Here is a 22,407-nt window from a genome sequence, read left to right on the forward strand (position 1 = left end):
TATCTTTGTCGCTGAAAGAACCGAAAACATCGAGTTAAATGCGTGTTGGAAGAATATATAGCCCTCTTCAGTTGAAATAGAAAACATACGTGTATCGTCAGAAAATGAAATTGGTGGCATGTTAGAACTTGCTAAATCAATTGGAGACGAAGGTTTTGTGGATATGGGTGTTGAGGACGTTCATGATTTATTAGTGGTAGAAGTTGACGAAGCGGATTTGATAGAAATGGCACCCGAAGCTGTAAATTAAATCGATTTTGAGGACACAAGCACTGATGAAGATTATGCAATTAATAATTTAACATTTAAAATATTAAAAGAAGGCCTAAATTTAGCTGAAAGTGACAGCTATTTTTCTTGAATGCAGATCCTTTCGCTGAAAGAAGTCGACAATTCAAAAGGGAGCTACAAAACTGTCTAGCTCCATATCGAGAAATTTACAATGACCTGATAAGAACCAGTCAGCAAAGTAAAAATGCAGATTTTTTTTAAAGAGGGAAAAAGATGCAAGAACTTTAAAATGAAGCAAAAATTTCTGATAGCGAAGGCGGTATCATTCCACCGAAAAAATGTTCTCTGTTGATTCTACTGAGCAGCGACAACAAAAAAATTTATTAAATGAAAGTTGCTTTAAGTTAAAATAATATATATGTTTTTAGGCAAGAACGGCTATTAATTTTGTTTGGCATTTTGCGTTGAAAACTTTAAATGCCGGTTCACTTTTCAAATTGTTGCCACCCAATATTACTGCCCTGTGTTATATTTAAAGAAATTAAATAATGAAGAATCTGCATAAATGTAGGTATGTTTCCCGCTTTGTGATAAAACAACGGTATCTAGAGCCATCCAATTTTGAATAACGTAATCTTCCACCGAATATGGGCATCTGGAAGCCATGATTTGGAATTTTAAATTTGTTTTATTATCGATTTCATATTTTGTGGCACTTCAACGAATTTTTGATTAATGAAGTCAACGCTTTCAAAGCGAGCAATGCATGGGGGGGGAATTATTTTCAGCGCGAGAGACTGTGTATTGGAAATTCTAAAGATATGCCATGTTAAAATTATTTTGCGATATTGGTGTTCAATTGAACTTTATGGTTAAGTGCAAAGAACATATAATAAATATAGGTAAAAAAAAAGGCCCCTTTGGGCGTAATGTAAAATCTGAAAGCTTTCACCTTTTTTTTTGGTACATTCATTTATATTTTTAAAATAAGCTTTCGGAAAATACCCCCTTTTTTGCACTGGCTCTGTGTCTCATACAACGCGGCACTTTCTAGGAACCTATCTAACATGTTATAAGAGGATTACATGCATAATACAGGGCGATAATATTTGGTGGCAACAATTTTAAAAGTGATGCGCCGTTTGTAGATATTCAACGCAAAATGCTGTTTCGAAATTAAAATTCCATCCGGGACTAACGTCCCTTTTGGGAAAATAAATTGAATAAAATGAAACGAAGTTAAATAAAGAATCATCTGCAATTAGAAAAAGGAGAAAAAGATGTATTAATTGCTCCATTGCTTTTTAAAATTCAGTAGCTGTCAGAAGCGCCTTCCCTTCGATATATTCTGTAGTATAAATATTCTAGTACATGTAAGATAATATATTAATCCCAAAAGGATTATCCTTCTTTTCTTGCAATAAAAATAAATTTTAAAATCAGCATTTAACTTACTTTTGATCTTTATAATTAATACAATGCTTTATAGAAATAGCCTTTTTAATAAGTATTTTTCATATTCCATGCATGATCTTTTGGCTTTCAGCATAGTGTGGACAAAATGAGTTGGATTTGAATGCAACTATGAATTAAAAAAAAAAATTAAGCTACTGAACGTAAAGAGTAAGAAATAGGATTAGGAAGGAGTTAATATTAAGTTCCAATTGACTTATTTAAATTATTTGTCCCTTACAAGGAAAAAAAAAAAAAAAATCGCAATCTGCGAGATATCTGTTACATCTGAAATTTTAACAAAATCCAAAAATTAATGAAAAGCGAGCGAATCAACGTGAATTCAATAAAGAATTTTGTTGCAATTTAATATTGCAGGGGCATGCTAATGAGACGGTTCTTGACAAAAATTTAGAAAAGGGAACTTTATAGAATAACGACAGGAAACCACGGAATGTGCAGCTGTTCCGTCTGAAAGAATTTTAGCTTTTTTTCTGCTCATTTAGCGGCTTTTATTAAATTTTTTTTCTTCGGATACAAAATTTTGATACAGTGGTGATATAAATGTTATAGAGAATTTTTTACAATTTTACAAAGAACGCAACACTGTTACAAAGAATGTTACATTTTACAGAGATTTTTCTGCGAAGTATAAAATTTTGTTACACATATATAACATAGATGTTATAAAGGATTTGGACACTGTAAAATTTTTGACAAATTAAAGCACTGTTATACAATATTTTGCCAAGAGTAATGCAAATTTGACGAGCTGAGTTGTTAATGGATACTCTAACATAAGGTCTGAGAAGACTTTTACAATTTTGAAAAAATTAAACAATTTAGAGAAATAATTTAACAAAATCAAATAAGGTTACAAAAATAAAAATGAAACTAATAAAATAACAAATAATTAATAGCTAAAAATTTTAAATAAAATGAGAATAATACTGCTTTGAGATTGTCGCTGTTTATAATAATAATAAATTAATAAGAAATAATAAATTAACTATTATAAGCTTATAATTAAAACGTCTGGCGAAGAGATTTATTCTGAGAATCTGCTGAAATCATTCATGAGCATTATTTGTTGTATAGGATTGAAAATGCAGATCTTTGGTTATTTGACCCCGAAACATTTTTGCAAACACACCCCGAAACAAGGAGTGGTCTAATATATCTGCAAATGTATCACAAATGCAGTTGTCTGTGTTATGTAAAACGAAATAAGTAGCCCACAAAAGATCCATAAGCTGTTAGAAGCTAAGTCACTGCACTATTTGTAGAAACTAATTTATGTGAAGGGATGGGTAAGAAGGTAAATGTTTTTCTAGTGACAATATAATTCATGAATTAATAACCACTCTTTCTGTGCTTTAAATTTAGGAAGAAGAATATGAATTTCGTGATTTTGTTGCATGCGCCACAAACACAATATTTGGGAGTTTGAATGAAGAATATTTTTCCGCGTCTTTCAATATACCATATTCTTTAGAACAAATTCTTTCTCTGTAGTGGCAGTGGATAAGGTTATTTTCCTAAGGGAAGGAATATCATTATGTATGACTTTCTATGAAAATCTGGGTTATATACTGTTTACACACGAGTAAAATAGCGGAAGTGCCCACGCAGTCAGTCTCTTCGTCAGTATTTGATTCCTGATCAAACTACCAGTATCCAGCGATCTTATCCATTCTGTCACTGCTGGTCATTTTTACCTCTATATTTCATATGTTTGGATTAATTAATAATCAAAATGCAAGAAAGAAATTTAAGCCTTCAAAAACTGAAAAGGACTAGAAAAATTAATGCTATGTTTAGCAAGCAATTAATAGAATTTTAAATTTATGTACTTAACTATTAATGGTCATAAGGGGAAAATTAAAGCTACGCATAACAGTTATTACTAATCTTCCATTTTCAAATTTTTTAGACCGTATTTTTAATGCAGAACTGCCAGTACAGGTTTATAAAAGAGATTAATTAAATATCATCATTAATAGTTAAGTACCGTATATACCCGCGTATAAGTCGACCCCCTCACTTCGACATAAAAAATTCGTAGAAAATAAGAAACCCGCGTATAAGTCGACCCCCCACTTCCAAAATCGATCGAGAAACTTCGAAAAAAATTTTTTAAGTACTACATTTATTCAAAATTATCTGAGAAATAAAAGTAAATATACGATAAAAAATACCTTGCTAAATAAACAAAATCAAATCCTTCAACGTCCGATTCATGGTCAGATTCTCCAAACATTTCATAGAACTCTTCTGTCATCATTGGCTCGTCATCATACGTATTTTCAGTCTCGAACTCTGTATAGTTACAATCACTACTACAGCCTTCGTCGTCATTTTCACTTTCAAAAACAGCATCATCTTCCGTGCCGTCTAGTTCGTTGCTAATACAACATTTTAAAAATCATTTTATAATCATTTCAGAGGGTATTTCGTTCCAAGCATCTTTAACCCACTGAGCAATTAATGTAATATCGGGCTTTTTAATGTTGCCTCCCTTTGTAAATGTTGGTCGACCGGAACTAATCCACTCTGCCCAATATTTTCTAACATTTACTTTGAAGGGCTTATTAAGGCAGACATCTAGGGGTTGAATGACGGATGTCAATCCTCCCGGAATTACGGCCACAGTCGTCGGGAAGAAAACAACTGCATTATATAAAGAAATTTTTGAACTTCCGATTCTTTTAATTTTTTATGGCCCCGCGTATAAGTCGACCCCCCCCCACTTTGAAGTCTTTTTTTTTTTTGTCCATAATATCTCGACTTATACGCGGGTATATACGGTACATAAATTTAAAATTCTATGAATTGCTTACTATATATAGCTTTAATTTTTAGAACTTTTTCAGTTTTTGAATGCTTCAGTTTTCTTTTCACTTGTTAGCAAAAAAAAAAAAAAAATTATCAATTTAATTATTAATTGCATTTTTATTATTAATTAATCCAAAAATATGAAATATAGAGGTAAAATATTCCTTAATCCTTCTTATGCTCCTAAATCATTATGAAAATACTCATTTATAGTTTTTAAATCCTGAAAAAAAAAACATGTTTGCGATGTGCATTGCGATGATTTGTAGGTACTTTGTTTTTTTACTAAGATGTTTTAAAACTGCAGTGTTTTTGAACCGCTTTATTTTTGACTACGATGTTTTATACCACGATGCTTTCTCTCTTTTCTCCTATGAGGGCCCACCAGCGGCCGAGCGGTAAAGTCGCTGAACACTGGTAGTTCGGTCCGAGGTTCGAATCCCGCGAACGGGCTGGCTGCATGGGCGTTTTCGTGGTTTTCTTCATGTGTAACGTGTATACGAGCCAGTTTCCCTTAGAAAGTCCTCCACGAAGGCATCCCTCCTCTTAGGCAGATAGCCCTCGAGGCTTTGCCATACTCACAAACACACACACACACACTTTTCTCCTATGATGTTTTTTATACGACGATGTTTTCGCTTTGTGCTGTTTTCTCTATGAGGTTTACGTTCGCGATGATTTTAGCAGAACCTCGTGAAAGTACATTACAATAAACGGAAATGCAGCGCAAAATGTATTTTGGATGATGTTCATAGGGCCAAAAATTATAATAAGAAATTCTGTTAAAAGCTTCTTTGGGATATAACACAAATATTGGATAAAAATTACCATTGGACTTCAGTTTGACGTATTTATTCTTCATGTTCATGCACGTGCTCCATCGAAAGAATTGTAATTCGCAGATTGAGATAAAGAAGTAAGATTTCTAACCAGAATATGTTAACTTCGGGCGTAACTGCTGGCTTAGATTGAAAGGAGCAAAATTTAGAATTCCCAGTATAAGTTTTCTGTAACAGTAACAATTTGTAACAACGAGCTACTACTGATTCTATTAGAATTTGTATTCCTATTATATGTATATTTACTTTCTCATAAAGCAAATTAAAATTACTTAAAATTAAAATGGGATAAATAAAAAGTAACCTTGCCCTAACATCATGCAGCTTACACACAAAAACAAACTTTTTGAAATGTGGATTTTAATTACACGCGTACAAGATTTTCATCTTACAATAAACATACTGTTATGAATTTTGCACATAAATAGATAATTTAAAGGAAATTATATGTAAAATTGTTCTATTTTTCTGAATAATGTAATATGAAAATCCAGAGAGAGAATGCTTTGTTAGAAAAATAAGAATACAGGGACAAGTCTATTTAACATTGAATAAACGGCTATCTAGCCAAATCTGGCGAGATATCGCCAAGCTTGTTTGTCGCAGAAATTGGTGAGAAATCTCCAAAAGTTGCCAAACTTGGCGAGCATTTGGCGACATTTTGGTTCGGTTCCTGTATCTCCAGTAGGTATCGTAATTGAATAAATGTATTTGGTCACTATGTTAGCTGTAAACGTATCTGGCCCTCATATGCCTTCCAGTAATTTTGAGAAGCAGAAAGTACTAGAAATATCTCAGTGGCCGGATTAAAACTATATAAGGCCGGAGGAAGCATCTGCTGTCAGTAGTTGTTAGTTTTTAGCTACGTGCGGCTTTGGAGAGCTTCGCCTTAGATGTGCTTTGCATTCTGTTGTGCTTAACGTTCCTAGTAGTTTGAAATGTAACTGCTGTGACTCTGTGGAGAGCTGTACCAGTAATTTTGAGGAAGTTCTAGAACTCTGAAGTGTTTCTTCTGATAAAACAATTTTCATTAACCTATCATCGGACCTGTGTGCATTCAATTTATTACGAACTTTTACTCTCGTAAGTAAAACTGTATCAAAAAGCATTTTCCACTTTGGTTTCGCATTGCATATATTCATCAGGCAATAATGCTTTTATTTTACTTCTGACGGTTTAAAATTATACACTCTTGAGAAGTGACTTGAATAACAATTGTACGCCTCACAAAAAAAAAAAAAAAAAAAAAAAAAAAAATCAAGGTTATAAAAATATAGCACAAGGTGAGTACACAAATTTGAATGACGTCCTAAAATTAAAACTGTGAGTCTTATGTTTGAAATTATAATTAAGGTTACATAATAAAGTTAGCCACTAAGCTCATATTGTTTTAGTGCATCTGACAACAGTGTGAAGAGAGATTATGCCGTTGTGACCATGCATTTCCAAGAATGAGTGATACTCGACTAGATAATATCAAAGCCAAAAGGTCATTGGATGCCTTGAGCATCAAATGAACGTGACAAGCAATCCACCGTAGTTTCACGTCCAGGTGGTTGGACGTGGATACACTTATTATGCGTTTATTTTTCTACATACGTTTTTATAACTGCTAGAAGTAACTCAGTATAAAAGAATGTAACAGTGATGTAATAAAACATTCGAAGCATGTATGAGGAAAAGATAAACACTTTTTCAATTACGCTTTCTGCGCTAAAGGGTTGAATACATAGCAAATCTCTCAAGGACCTTAAAACTTCAACAAACTAGCTTAAAATTTTGTTCTATGTCTATCCATATCCGACAGTTTCTACAAATAACAGTTTTAAACGAAATGAAAAGAAATCTAATTTGAATTCCCCAAGGAAATTCTTCCCGCCTTTCATTATTAACAAAAGTGAAGAATTTTAGAATGTAACGTTTTCACCTCAGCATGTGTATAATGAATCTTTAAGTTAAAATCTTTGCATAATATAACACCAGATGTATTTTAAATGTTCTTTAATTTATATTTAATTATTTACTAAGCTAGAAGAATATGCAACGTATGAAAGTTAACCTATTTTATAATAGTTCTATATGTGTTACCATATACTTGATATAATAGAATTAGTACATTTCTCAAAGTCAGAAGGATTATAATTCAGGGTCTTCTTGGAGAAACCTTGTCATTTTTGAAGTCATTTCTCCTTTTGTTCGACTGATTAATCTCTTTCAATGCACTTTCGAATTTCCAGTTGGGGTAGCATTCTTAGTGAGCATTTTCCGGGGTCAAGCCTAGTGTTCTTTGTAAATTTACTTTTATCTCGTCGATTATGTTGAAATTTTGCCCTTTCAAATTTAGTTTCAGTTTTGAGAAATGGAAAAATTCTACGAAACAAGATCGGGAGAATAGAGAAGCTACAGAAGAAAGATTGTTTTCGTTTTTGCATAAAAATCAGGAATGAAAGAATTGCTTGTACATCATGAACTGCATGCTATCATAATGAAGGAACCTAGATTTGCTTATTTATAGTCTGGGGTCTTTATCTAAGAATTTTTCTTTCTTTCTTTCTTTTTTTTACAGTCGTCTTACCACTTTAATGGGAACAATTCACTGTTCGCCCTTGAATTGAATCCTTGAAGAACTGAATTTGAAGTCTGAACGCGCTTTTTCTCAGTCTTGAAGAACTTTTCCAGTCCATTGCAAAGATTTCCTCATTTGCACAGTACAAAAGCTTCTAACAAACTGCAATGTGATTATCTATCTGATGAGTCAGCGGACGTGTTACAAAATTTGCAACAAGTCGACTCATTTATAATGTCCAATCAAGATGTGATGACATCATTCATCTGTGATCATGAACGACTTCTTGCATAATAAATCGCCAGTTTGGAAGGACGATTTCACGTCTTACGAATTTCATCAGTTGATGAGGTCGATGGCTTCTTTGAACGAAAATCATCATCAGTTGATGGATAGCCGTCTTTGAATCTCTTAAACCATTTATGATACAACGTACGACTTAAGCAGTGATCTCCATAAACTTGCTTTAGTATTAATGTGCTTGTGTAAATTTCTTGCCAGGTTTAAAAACAAATTTTATGGTAACACACAATGGACCGAGAACATAACGCTCATGAAACTGATTGATTTTAACAGTATAACAGTATAGACACAACATGCACTTAAAACGAGCTACGTAATACGATGGCTAGTTATAATTTAAATGCGTAGCATGAGAAAACTTTCGCACTCACTGATATGAGTATCAATGGTAGGCAGCAGTGTCTCCTACCAGACTCTGGAAAACAGCGTTAGTACGCTATTAAAAAAATTCGGGAATTTCTCTACTTGCCTTGTATTTGTACTAATAACTAGTCAGCACATTCAAATGCATAATTTATAAATCCATTTTTACAAGATATGCGCTAAAAGGGCAAATTATTGGATACACTTATCTTATAACTCCATGAACGGACCTTGGTGAGCTACATTTCGATATGACCTGGAAGAATTTGCTTTTTAATATTATTTCTCCATAGAGATTTTTGGCTGGCACAAGAATGCTCCAACAATTGAGTACAAATGCTGACAGCAACTCAACAGGCGCTACAGCAACTCAAATAACAGGCGCTACAGCAACTCAACTGGTGGCAAGCAAGTCAGTAATATTATTCCACATGTACATCAAACAAATCTGAGATGAAAGTACAGGTTACCCTCATATAACACAATAGGTAGGTTCCTAGAAAATGCTGTGTTGTGTGAAACCGTGTTATATGAGACACAGAGGCAGTATAAAAAGGGGGGTTGCGTTCCGAAAACTTACTGAAAACAATTTTTTTTAATTATACATAAACAACTTAATTTTTATTAAGAATATATATACATGTTCAACACAAAACAAAAAGTATTACATATTTTAATTTAACGCAACTTTAGTTTAATAAATTTTTTCGTTGTCATTGCTCAGTATAATCAACAGAGAACGTTTTTTCGGTGGAATGAGACCGCTTTCACTTTCAGAATTTGTCATAAGGTCGAAAGTTATACTGCACAAAAATAGCGTTAGATAATTTTTAGAAACCTTAAATCAGGATGCAGTTTTTTCTTTTTTCGATATAAAGGTCCCCCCCCATGGCAGATTGTGAACAGTTACAGTGTAACCCAGTCCATTAATCTCTACAAGGCCAGATGTGATGGTCTCTTTATTATGGAGGCACCTAATCTGTGGGCCCCCATCGCCACATATGAAGGAACGGTCAGTTATAAACCATGCATTCTCCGATATTCGAACCCAGGCCCTTCGGCATCGCAGTCAGGCTTCCCTTACCACTATACCATCTGGGCGACTCGATATAAAGGTTCTACTGGACATTTTTGTTCCACCAAAGCCCAGTTTTGTCGGAATCGAAAACTTAACTGCTGTGTATCCTTGTTCTTCTATAATATTTTGAAATTTTTCAGGAAACGTCCTAGCAGCTTCATAATCAGCCGATGCAAATTCTCCTTGAATTCTTATACTATGAATTGAAAAACGCTTTTTGAAATTTTCGAACCAGCCTTTACTTACCAGAAAATCTGGGCTACCTGTATTCATTTTACAGCGCATAGCCGCTTTTTGTTACAAACTGCTTTTTAAATGTCATTTCATATGGCATTCGCAGAAGTAATAGTTGGTGGTTAAAGAGAACAAGTTAGAAGTCTTTATCGTCTTCCTGGAATTTCTTTGCAACATGATATATATGTATAAATATGCCTGAGCGATAAAGATGTTGAAATGACATTATTATTTCAAAGTTATGGGCATTAAGAAATCAATAGTTTTCAAAGTAAACATTACTCATACCATCGCACTACTTTTACTAGCATGAATTTTTGAAAGAAGGCAGCTGAGATTCATGATTTAAGTTGTTGACATTACCTTGTGGCCATTTACTGTCTGCATAAGTTTGGAACAGACTAGCTTGTTCCACACTACTTGAGTTCACTTAAATAATCTCGTGATGTAGAAGTATTTTGCAGTTCGTAGCATGAGAAGGATTCGCAAGGATCGTCTTCTGTGAAATCCGGTTTGCTAGAATGCAAGGTCAAACTATATGACCAGAAGTTTTTCCTGGTTAACCTCTGTTGTAGTGACAGTTTTTTTTTTTTTTTTTTAAATTATTATTCCCTTTTATAATCCTCATTTTAAAATTTACCTTTTGTTTTCATCCGAAAACATAATCACTCCTCCTTGCTTTCTTCCTCTTTTTGTTGCACTCATTGTGCATTTTTAATGCAACTAAACTGAAAAACAGATGATCATATTTTCTGCTTGTAAGATTCTTGCAGTAGTCAACATAGCGCAAGTTATTATTCATCTTCCAAAACTAAATAAATTGCAAGTGTTTTTCATGCATATTGTAATATGTGTAACCAGTATCCGACATGTGTATCTAATAATTCTAGTAATCTGGCAGTATCTGATAATCTGATATAGGCAGCTCCTTTTTGCAAGCTTTCTGTATCAAGCATGCTTTACTTCAGATCTATCTTTATCAGCTAGAACAGCCCGTGATAGATAGTTGTCTCAACAGTTCCAGTATCTAGATTCTCATTATAAACTTTCACATTTAAGCAATAACAGATTCCATCAATGCCTCTTGAAATTATTTTCAACAAGATTTCAGAAGCTGGGTACAAATATTACTGTTTTCTTCACATTTCAATTAAATGAAAAACAACGAATCTAAAATTTTGTAAATAGTAAATCTCCTTCGATCCAAAAATTAAAATTTATAGTTATTATAAAATGCAGGCCCACCAGCGGCCGAGCGGTAACGTCCGTTAACAATGGTAATTCAGACGCGCTGGCTGCATGGGCGTTTTCATGGTTTTCCCCATGTGTAACTTATTAATACGAACTAGTTTCCCATAGAAAGTCCTCCACGAAGACATCCTTCCCTTCCGTATCGTGCTTTAGTTGGTACACTTAAATAATAATAATTATAAAATGCATCACAACAAGTTGCTAACCATTTTATTTCGTCTGTAGTTTAATGCAAGAGTTTAACAGCAATGCATAGCACAATAGTTTTTCTAAGCTGCATTTCGGCTGCTTTCCAAGCTGTAAGCAGCTGTGTTTCTGTACAGGGAGCTACAAGAAAAGTATAAATGAACATCGAGTGTTACTCGGAAATACTTCAATTGCATAGGAAAAGAGAATACAGTGCAAAGTCACAGATCCGGACTCGTCGGGACTTCCGCTATTCCGGATTTGGGATTTTTCCGGATATTAGATTATCAGTTTAAATCTAGTAAGATGACATGTAGAAATAATAAAATTAAAAAATACGAAATCGTGATTTATGAAGCAATGAAGCATTTATGATCTAAAAAGGTATCAAAATTTACACACACACACACACACACACACAAAAAAAAAAAAAAAAAAAAAGAAAAAAGAAAAAGAAAGGAAAAAAAAAAAAAAAAATCTGAAATGTTTCAGATTTTAAATTACGTCCAAAGGGGCGTTTTTTAACATTTTGTGTGTTACCTTTCTTTATTAAATATCATGTTCCTCGCACTTAAACCATAAGATCCAGTGCAACAGCAATATCGCAAAATAGTTTTAAAATGAGCATATCTTTAGAATTTCCGATACAAAAACTCACGCGCCGGAGATAAAAATGTTTTTTCTGCATAACGTTGCCATTGCTCGCTTTGAAATCCTTGAGTTTGTTAATCAAAAATTCGTCAAAGTTTTAAAAAATAGGAAATCGATCATAAAACAAATATCAAATTTCAAATTGGGTCTTCCACATGCTCATATGCGTTGGAGGATTACGTTATTCAAAATTCGATGACTCTATGTACCGTTGTTTTATCACAATACGAGAAATATACATACATTTATGCAGATTTTTCATTATTTAATTTCTTCAAATATAATACAGGACTCTAACATTTTGTGGCAACAGTTGGAAAAGTGAACCGACATTTATGAGTCCGACGCAAAATGCCAAAACGAAACTAATAGTCCTTCGGGATTCAAATCCCTTTGGACTAAAAAAAAAAAAAAAACTTATTTTTTTACTTTATTAAACATTTCTTTCAAGTTGTTTAAGTTACTTCGCTTTTTGTGCTAATACTTTCTCTTTAATTCTATAGACAAACATAATTTCTTACTCATTTACAAAGTTTCATTGTTGAAGTCCTGCAATTGCTGTGCCTAGAATTCTGACTCACTTGTCAATCGAAATTTTTTCTTCTCTCTGTCACTGTGTCTGTAGCGGTGTTTTCTGGATCTAGAATCCTACTACAAATTTCGCCATCCGGTAATTGATTGATGATTGAAGAGCATTGTCATCACAGTGAAAATCTTTTATATCGTCTTCATTTATTACCGCTTCTCCACATTTCTTTACAAAATCCGCTAATTGGAAAATTTCACCTTTGGTTTGCGATATCCGAAAACCTTCAGATTCGCATCTATCATCATAAAATTTCTTAGAAAGTCCTCCACGAAGGCATCCCTCCCCTTAGGCAGATAGCCCTAGTGTGCTTTGCCATAATTAAATAACCACACCACCATCATAAAATATAGCTATCGTTCACTATGCATATTTGGCTATGTATTATGAGATTGGCGACTAAAGACAAGTTGTTCCGCTAAATTTTATCTTGCTTCTATCGCACTCTAAGACAATTAAGCCTGAATTCCATTGTTAAATTTTTCCTGTCAACATTTCTTAGCGCATTTATTTTAAATCTGTAATCGTCGCCAAGCGTAATATCAACATAAAAAATCGTGCTGTTTTTCAATTACTAATATAAAAAAATTTAGGTATCGCTCCATGAGTCATTGTTCAGGTTGTCATATGTCATATGCGGAAATGAAAGCAAAATATAATAAATAATTCGCCAGGTTGGCGTCAGAGATATAAAATATTAGTTGGGTGTAAAATCAACGATCTGTAGAATGTTTCGGTTTGAGATGTGTGACCGGCAGCTACGGAGCCAAATTATTGATCATATAAATTTAAGCTAAAATGATTGTTTCTTCAATAAAGAGGTATTTTATTTAGTGACAAAGTGAAATTAAGAATCGGGACTTTCCGCATGTTTTATTTTGCTCGGGGCGGATCAAATGCGCATGCGTACAGCACACACACACACAATATATATATATAATATAATTAAAAAAAAAGTTAATAGTGACCTTTGGAGGTCCGGATTTTAGATTATACCAGATACTGGACGTCCGGATCTCGGAAATATTCTTTTCGCTATTTTGAGAATACTGCCTCTATTCAGTAACCTCGCTTTAGAAGGTCATGTCAGGGCATGTTATCAGAAATGAAAACTGCAACTTCTGTCACGTGCACTGAGATAAAATTCTAGTAGTTATTAACCTTGAAACAACAAGTGTCGTCTCGATTTTCCATATGATTGCAGTACTTAGCATTCAGTAGCCCTCATCAGGTTGTTTCCACTCTGTAATTCTGCCTCTGTAAAAAAGGTAAGTTTGAAATTCAACGATAGTTAGTCTCAAATAAATAAATAAATAAATAAATAAATAATAAAAGTAACTGTAATTCAGAACGATAATTTTATTTGTAATGAATTGGATATTTTTTTATCGGAACTAGTTTATAATTTTTAACTGAATTTCAAGTAAACTATTAAGTTTTTTCAAATCAATTCATTTTTCTGCATCGTATTTTTTTCGTTCTAAGACAAAATCGATTCTATGATGCCTAAATTTCAGCACTAGTGTTAATATTTAATGTACTCTCAACATTTAAAAAATGTTGTCCGAATAAACAATTAAAAACATAACTTCAAATCTTGAGAACATCCATTTTTTTGTTTTATTTTCAACAATAACCATGGTAACATAAAAATATTTTATGTACCGCTTTGCGACTGCGCAGATAGTCTCACAGAGCGTGCTAGCGTGCATCGGAGTCCAAATACAAAAATTTTAAGCAATTAGCAATCGAATAATGGAAGGCTTTGATTCTACGTAAATAAAATAAATGAAATAAATAATAATTGACTATATGACCATAGAAATAATTAATAATAATTCATCATTATGACCACTAAATTAATATTAAATAGTAATAATTAATAATAATGACAATTAAATTAATTTTTTCATTAAATTATAATAATTTATTTAAATTAATAATACGTAAAAATGAGTTACTTTGGTATAATTAGTAATTCGGTATAATCTGCTATTCTAAGATATCAACGATTCTAAAACGAAACCCGTTTTTAGTAAGATTTTTATGGGAAAACAACATACACCCTAGCATGAAGAAATGCAGTATAGAGACTTAATTGTACTCAATATTCTTTAAATACTGTTTAAATATAAATATTTCAAATAGATTTATAAACAAATATTCATGCTGTGTTTCTAAAAAAGAAATTTTGTTCCTTCAAAATAAAAGCAATCTATACACGTTATTAAAAGCTATTCTTACTCATTTTTTGCAGCAGTATTTCGAAATCAAGTTTTATATTTTGATTTAAATTTATATATATATTAAAAATTAAAATTTTTAAAATTAATTTATATATAAGAAATTTTTGTAAAGTTTTATGTTAAGATTGTTTTGAAATTTCAAAGATGTTTTCCCGTAGAATTTTAATTTTTTTCTATATTTTAAGGTAAGTTTTCATTTTTATTAAAGATTCTTTTTAAAATAGAGAAATATCTTTTAATTGGAAGATATTTTTAATGATTTTGCTTCTTATTGTTGCCATTTGCCTTCGCCTTGAGGAGGACTATAATTATAGGGTGAACTATTAAGATTAAAAAAAAATATTGAAATGGTTCATCAGCTAATTCTGGATACAGAAAAGCAAGGATTTTTGCTTTGAAAGAGGAGCTGTAATTAAGTTCAACACATCTCCTCCTGAAGACGTTATGTCGAAGTTAATTAGATACCTCTTCCTTCTTGTTGTTTTACATATTTTTTTTATAGTTTTTCTTGTGATGGTTTATTTTAATTTTTACATTTTAAAATATTCTTATTCTACAGTTATAGTATTTTATACAGTTCATTTGAATTTCAATTTTTTTGTCTGTGAAAAATTGGTTCTAAATTTCTTTCTTTTTATATTTACTGATGAGTTTTCAGTGGCATAATGCGCGAAAATTCTTGGAAGGATTATAAATTTTCCTTTAGAAAATTATCTGTGTTTCTGTTTCATATATATGTTACCCTGAAAGACCGAAATTGGAGAATGTCGACTTTCACCGGAGAATGTCAACATTCACCAAATACGTCCGTGAAAGATCGAATATTACACTACATTCTTGTACATTCGGACCCTCACCGGTGTATATCGACAATCACAGATATGCTCTGGTGTAAGTCGAAAAGAGAGGTCATTAAGTGCCATAATAGTTTAAGTTGTTGTAATAAATAAGATTTGAATCACATAATTTAGTAAATGTTTTATTACTGTTATTTTATTTTCTCATTTAGAACGTACTGTATAATTAAGTAAGTTTTTAACTTCTATTATTTTTCTTTCTCATTTTGAATGTATTGTGTGTTTTAGGTTCTCATGTTCTTAAGTTCTTATTTCAAGTTTCAAGTGCGTTTATTCGCGACTGAATTACGGAGAAGAAAATATAATATTGTTATATGTTCAACATTCACCATTAGTATTATGGTGAATGTCGGCATTGACCGGTGTAAGTCAGAAATAAGAGTGTTTGGAAAGTATTTCGGACATACACCAAGCGACTATGTGAATGTTGACATTCACCGGTGAAAGTCGACATTCTCCAGATTTCGGTGTTTCACCGTAACATATGTTTATATATATATATATATATATATATATATAATTGCACAAATATTCTCTATTGGTATAAAGCTAATATAAAATTAAAATTTAATTAAGAAATTTTAATTGCAAAAATAAAAAATAAAATTTGTTATTGCTGCAACTATCATTTAAATTCTAAAATCATATGTAAATTAAGTGCACGTATCTAAAACCATGAAAAAATATATTATAAAAAATTAACTTGCATAAGTGAATAATTGTTGATCAGGCAGGATACAGATTTATCAAGAGGAAGTTGCCTTTAAAGCACTGTGATTTATCACTTTTAAAGAACTTGTAGAGACATTAGGTTGTTTCGAAGCAGGAGACATGAAAAATGAGCAATGCTCTCTCCGGGACTCCAACCACGGACTTCTCGAATACGCCCCAAGCGTGCTGACTGCTACATCACGAAGGCTTGCTAAGAAGGCGGGAGAAATACCTTATATACACCCCCTTTTAAACGGCGACTGAGTATTAGAGGACCCAATCGCCAAATCCTGGTGGTGGAGAATCATCATCCACCACCTGTTTTAGTTCGGGCGCCACTATAGATCCATTAGATTATTTCGAAGCAAGAGACATGAAAAACTAGCAGTGCCCTAGCTGGGGCTCTAACTACGGACGTCTCGAATATACGCCGAGCTTGCTGACCACTATACCACGAAGGCATGCTAAGAAGGCGGGAGAAATACCTTATAAACTGAAAATTTGAATTTAACAAATATTCTGTATTCGTAAAAAGCTAATAAATTTTAATTAAGAAATTTAATTGCAAAAATAAAAATAAATTTTTATTGCTGCAAACTAATTTACAATATCATTTAAATTCTAAGAGCATATGGAAATTAAGTGCACGTATCTAAAACCATGAAAAAATATATATTCCAAAAACTATAATTGCATAAGTGAATAATTGTTGAGCAGTCAGGAGACAGACTTATCAAGGGAAGTTGCCCCCAAACCTAACTCTTCCATTACTCAATTCGTGTTTCGTCATCCATATAGGCAAGGGTAAAAGTAAAATTCAAAACCAAAGAGTAAAACCAAATGTTGTGAATTACTAAAAAAGAAATTTAAACTAGTGAAATTTTGAGAAATAGCAAGTAAATGACTAGAATTAAAATTAATTAATTAAATGTCAGTTTTTTATAAAATCAAAGTGATTTAGAAACTCTTGCCTACTGAAAACTTCCCCTACACGAATTATGTATGTAAACCTAAAATAAACTATATACAATCTATCAAAATATGAAAATAATAATAATAAAAAGGCTAGTAAATAGCAAGTTTTAATTTAACTTATCTAGAACTACATATTTGAATTCTTGAGTGTGGACTAGCATTTGCTAAACTAGGTGAAGTTGAGTCGTTTGTTACTGCTAACTGTATAAATAGGGGGCGCTAATACGATGTAAAGTTGAGTGTTAAGCTGCTACCTGTGAGAGCTATTGTAAAAAACCTGTGCTGTAAACTTTAATATTGTAAAATGTAAAATGCTTGTTTTGTGTGTAAAAACGTTGCTAACTTTGAGGCATTGTTAAAATGTGAAAAAAGTAAAAATTGGGAACTGCTACTGTTTGTCAAAATAGAGTTGCAAACTACTAAAGATGTAAAAATTTTGAAAAAAATGTTTTGAAAAAAAATTTTAGTAAAATTAAAATTAAAAGTTCGAAAAAACATGTAATTGAATTAATTTAATTTGAATTTGAAATAGAAAATTACAAATTGAAATAATAGAGAATTATTGTAAGAAGTTTTTTGTATTAGATTGCATTATATAAAACTGAAGTTACAAGTTTAATCAAAACTTAATACTAGCCAAAAGTAAGGTGTGTGTGTATTTAATTACGGCAAAGCACACTAGGGCTATCTGCCTAAGGGGAGGGATGCCTTTCGTGGAGGACTTTCTAAGGGAAACTGGCTCGTATACACGTTACACATGGGGAAAACCACGAAAACAACCATGCAGCCAGCCCGTTCGCGGGATTCGAACCTCGAACCGAACTACCAGTGTTCAGCGATTTTACCGCTTGGCCGCTGGTGGGCCCCAAAAGTAAGGAATTGAGACTTTTGAAAAGAGTTGGCCCTTCATTAGTAAAAGGTGGTGTATTTAATTATGGCAAAGCACACTGGGGCTATCTGCCTAAGGTAAAGGATGCCTTCGGGGGGGGGACTTTGTAAGGGAAACTGGCTCGTATACAAGGTTACACATGGGGAAAACCACGAAAACACCCATGCCGCCAGCCCGTTCGCAGGATTCGAACCTCGGACCGAACTACCAGTGTTCAGCGTCTTTACCGCTCCGCCGCTGGTGGGCTTCATTAGTAAAAGGAAAGAGTCCAGTATTGATAAAATACACATTTTTACAAATAATCCATATTTACAAGTAACCCCATAACTCTTCAAAATCCTCCATTACCCTCCAGTTAAGGTTGAAGGTAATTTTGTCATAGCATAAAGAGTTAAAAAATTAAAAAGAAAAGTTAATGCTTGCCTTTTTAACATAAAATTTAATAAATTTTTTAGACGTGGTTATTAACCTGAACATTAATTAATTTTATTATTTCTTTCTTTAAATCTTATATTTCAGTACATATATTTTTAATTCTAATTATTTGGCTATAAAAAGTGCTTACCTATTACTTTTTAGTGATATTAGAGTTCCAATTAATTAGTTTAATAGTTTCAAAATGGAATGTCCTGCTTTTATCATATAATTTAATTTTGTTGTGTTTAATTTAACTCCAGTAATTTTGAAAAATTTAAGGTACTAGGGATTTTTCGGTACTTTAATTTTATGATAACTATTTTCTGCGGCTAGTTTTACAGATAATGTAAAAATACAGATTATGTAAAATAATACAGAAAATGTAAAAATATTTATGACATTATCTCCAACACTGTATCGGGAGCTCTAAAATATGCTGTTTTTAAATATTTTAGTTTGCTGTGTAAATGAATTTTACATTGCCTAAGTGCGAAAAAGGTGACATTTAATAAAGAAATTAACAGACAAAAAAAAAAAAAAAAAAAAAAAAAAAAAAAAGTGTTAAGTCATCTGACTAAGAAAAGTGAACATTGATATGAAAAGAGGAAAGATTGAAAGATTGAAAAAAAAAAAGTGCTTTTAAGTCATCTAAGAAAAGTGAACATTGATATGAAAAGAGGAAAGATTGAAAGATTGAAAAAAAAAAAGTGTTTTTTAAGTCATCTGACTAAGAAAAGTGAACATTGATATGAAAAGAGGAAAGATTGAAAGATTGAAAAAAAAAAAAAAAAAAAAAAACTCTAAAAGGCCCTTATTTTTCCGGGCCGTAATTTTCGCGAAAATGAATACATCGGTGATTTCGCGAGTTGAAAATTTCGCGAATTTTATATGAACAGAACCGAAAATTGAAAAATTTCAGAAGTACCTAAGTAAAGTTGAGAAAGTTGAAAAATTCCAAAAGTACATCTTTCGCATAAAGCATTTTAAGAAATTTCTTGTGCCTTATTATTTTAAGAATTTCTTGTATCTTATTACGACAAGCAGAGAGAGTTTCTCGGGCTAGTTCCAGAACAACCTGGTGTAGCATTGTTCGACGTTTTTAAGGCACACCAAGATCTTTTTCTGACTGAACTAAAGAAGAGAAATATTATTCCAGTTTGCACGCCCGCTTTCTGCACAGGAGAGCACTTAACTGTAAATGGCGAGTTCACGCGTTTGCTCAAGAATGAGGTTATTGAATGGTATTCTAATGAGCTTCAATTTCTCGAGGAAAAAGAATCTGTGGACTTGCAAATATCACGATTAAAACCGATTCACGCTTCTTGACTTGTGCGCGTATTTAACGGTATTGAAGCCAAACATGAGATGATTTTGAATGGCTTCAAAGAAGCTGGTATAAATAGTATTTTAAGTGAATGAGCTGCCTTCTATTAATTTTATTGTTTTATATTCGAGAAATATAGTTGTATATTATTCAAAAAATAGTTATAAGAAAGAAAGTTGTCAAGAAAAAGCTTGCAACTGTGCAATAAAACATTAAATTTTGGGTAAATGAAAAATTTCTGATTTTTTATTATTATTTGAGGCGGAAAAAAACAGTATTTCGCGAGGCTTAAATTTTCGCGATTAACGACGGGCTAGCGAAAATCGCGAAAATTAAAGCCTTACAGTATAAAGGCGAAAATAAGGGCCTTTACAGTATATATATGCCAACACTTAACACTACACCGAGAATTCTAAACATACTGCTATGCTACGTTAATTTAATTTTTTTTCTTTTTTCTGTTGAATTGTACGTGATGTAAGTGTAAAGAAAACGATGTTAAATAATAAAGTTGGAAAAAAAAAAAAAAAAAATTCGACATCATTAAAATTGGACCATATATGTGAATAATACTTCCCGCGCACAGGCAGAGTTTATATAGCTTTTGACCTGCCTTCGAGAACCCTTTGGGGATATACCAGATTCTGGTTCCTTCGAGAACATTCGTCTATGGCATATCGCTAATTTTGGCCCCAAATGTCACCAAATGGGCGATTTTGCTCCAAATATAGCAGTCCTAACCCGCTTTTCGGGGAAGCTATCTTACCGCAGCTGGGCATTTCGTAACAATATAAATACAGGTATACAATTTAAATGTTTTTTAATGACTAATAATTAATTGAGCTTTTATTTATAATTCCCCCCCCGGGAAGGAGTTAAGAGGTTAAGATAAGAAAATAATGCTTTCTGAATTCCTTTTATAATCTGTTATCTTATTTTGCTTTTATAGACAAATTAAAGAAGAGTAATGGCTACTAAGTGGGGAGTTGTCAGTGCAGGAAAGATAAGTCATGATTTTGTGACTGCTGCTCAGAGTATAGAAGATGGGCAGCATGAGGTAAGTATGATGAAAAAAAAAAAATAATCTCATAAAATATGGATGTATTATCATGAAATATCCAAATTGTTGTATATGGTGATAAAAATTAAAATAGAAGAATCAGAGGATCTAATATTTCATCTCCTAAATTTCTATGACAGTGTCAGATTATGTTCTTCGTACCTAGACGTACGTTTTAAATGCTATCCATTTCTCAGCAAGATGTGATAGTTAATTGCAATGCTAAAAATGCTAATTTTAATTTGGGAAATTAAATACGTTAAAAATAAGCATTTTTTTAGCATTATGTTGGTAGTTATTTTAGCAACCATTGACAGAAATTTTGAGTACTATGGTTAAAATTTATCAAAGAAAGAATATGGTTACAAATAAAAAAAATAAATGTATGAAATAACTGGTTATTTTGAATAATATACACATCCTTTTCCATTTTGTTTTTGTTTTATTTTTAGAAATTTATGAATTTTTAGAAATGTTAGAAATTTTCTCCATCCAACAGTTGATAATAAACTTCCGTTTCGCACCGAGCCTAAGATAAAAAAATAATTGAAATAAAAAAAGTGTAATTTAGGAAGAGCAACAGATTACATTTATTAACAAAGTATGGTTGCAATCGGTTGCATCAAACTTATATACCCACCCTCTTATCCGGCTCGGTGAGATCTATTTTTTTACTCTTATATGTTGAAAAACTATGCATTTTTTGCTTTAAAAATAATTGAATTGCTTTGTTCTTGGGTTCCAGTTCAGGTTTTTATGCCTTTAGTTAATCTGCGTGCATTAGTTGTAGAATTATGAACAGTTTAAAAGTGTAAGTAGTGGCTAGGCCTAACGTGGCGGCTAATTGTTTCCGTTTGAAACTCTTCTAGTTGTATAATGAGTTAAGTCAGTTGGTGCACCAACTTAAACGTCTTTTCGATCAGTGGGACCGAAAGTTAAATTAAAATTTTTGTGCACCGAAAATTTTGTCTTTCAAACCGTTAGCCGAATTGCTTGTTTTCCGGTAGAAACTCTAATTTTAATTGCAAAAAATTTATTTTTAAACTGCTTTTAAGTGTATTGGGTGTTTTGGGATTTTATGTATTGTACAATTTTAATGAAGATATTTTGATTTTTTATGTATTTTTGCCTTGCTGCAAAGTGAGAACTGGGTTGATTGAATGAGAAATAAAGTAAAAGTATCTAAGGAAATTTGAGAAAAGTGCAGCAAAAAAATGTGTATCATTTAAAAGGCCGTATAAGGAAGTCATGTGATGTTCACATTAGATTTTGTATTCCCTCCCTCTTTTCTGCATGCCTTCGTGGTGTAGCGGTAGTACACTCGGCGCGTATTCGAGAGGTCCAGGTTCGAGT

At 32.3% G+C, this 22,407-nt stretch overlaps 1 protein-coding gene across 2 annotated transcripts in view; it reads left to right on the forward strand.

The window, feature by feature from the left end:
- The window catches only part of LOC118202030 (trans-1,2-dihydrobenzene-1,2-diol dehydrogenase-like), a 109,855-nt gene that overhangs the window by 8,274 nt on the left and 79,174 nt on the right, over window positions 1-22,407 (forward strand). Inside the window, exons 1-2 of one of the 2 annotated variants that reach the window (XM_085818165.1) lie at window positions 13,716-13,843; window positions 20,944-21,051. In XM_085818165.1, the coding sequence (XP_085674291.1) occupies window positions 20,962-21,051 (90 nt within the window). In that variant the 5' untranslated portion in view covers window positions 13,716-13,843; window positions 20,944-20,961. Of the gene's footprint in view, window positions 1-13,715; window positions 13,844-20,943; window positions 21,052-22,407 lie in introns of those variants that run through there. The other variant, XM_085818166.1, reaches the window with a different exon arrangement.

This window comes from Stegodyphus dumicola, chromosome 6 (genome assembly GCF_044657685.1).
Source record: "Stegodyphus dumicola isolate Sdum_Otavi_A_Nest chromosome 6, ASM4465768v1".
NCBI lineage: Eukaryota > Metazoa > Arthropoda > Arachnida > Araneae > Eresidae > Stegodyphus > Stegodyphus dumicola.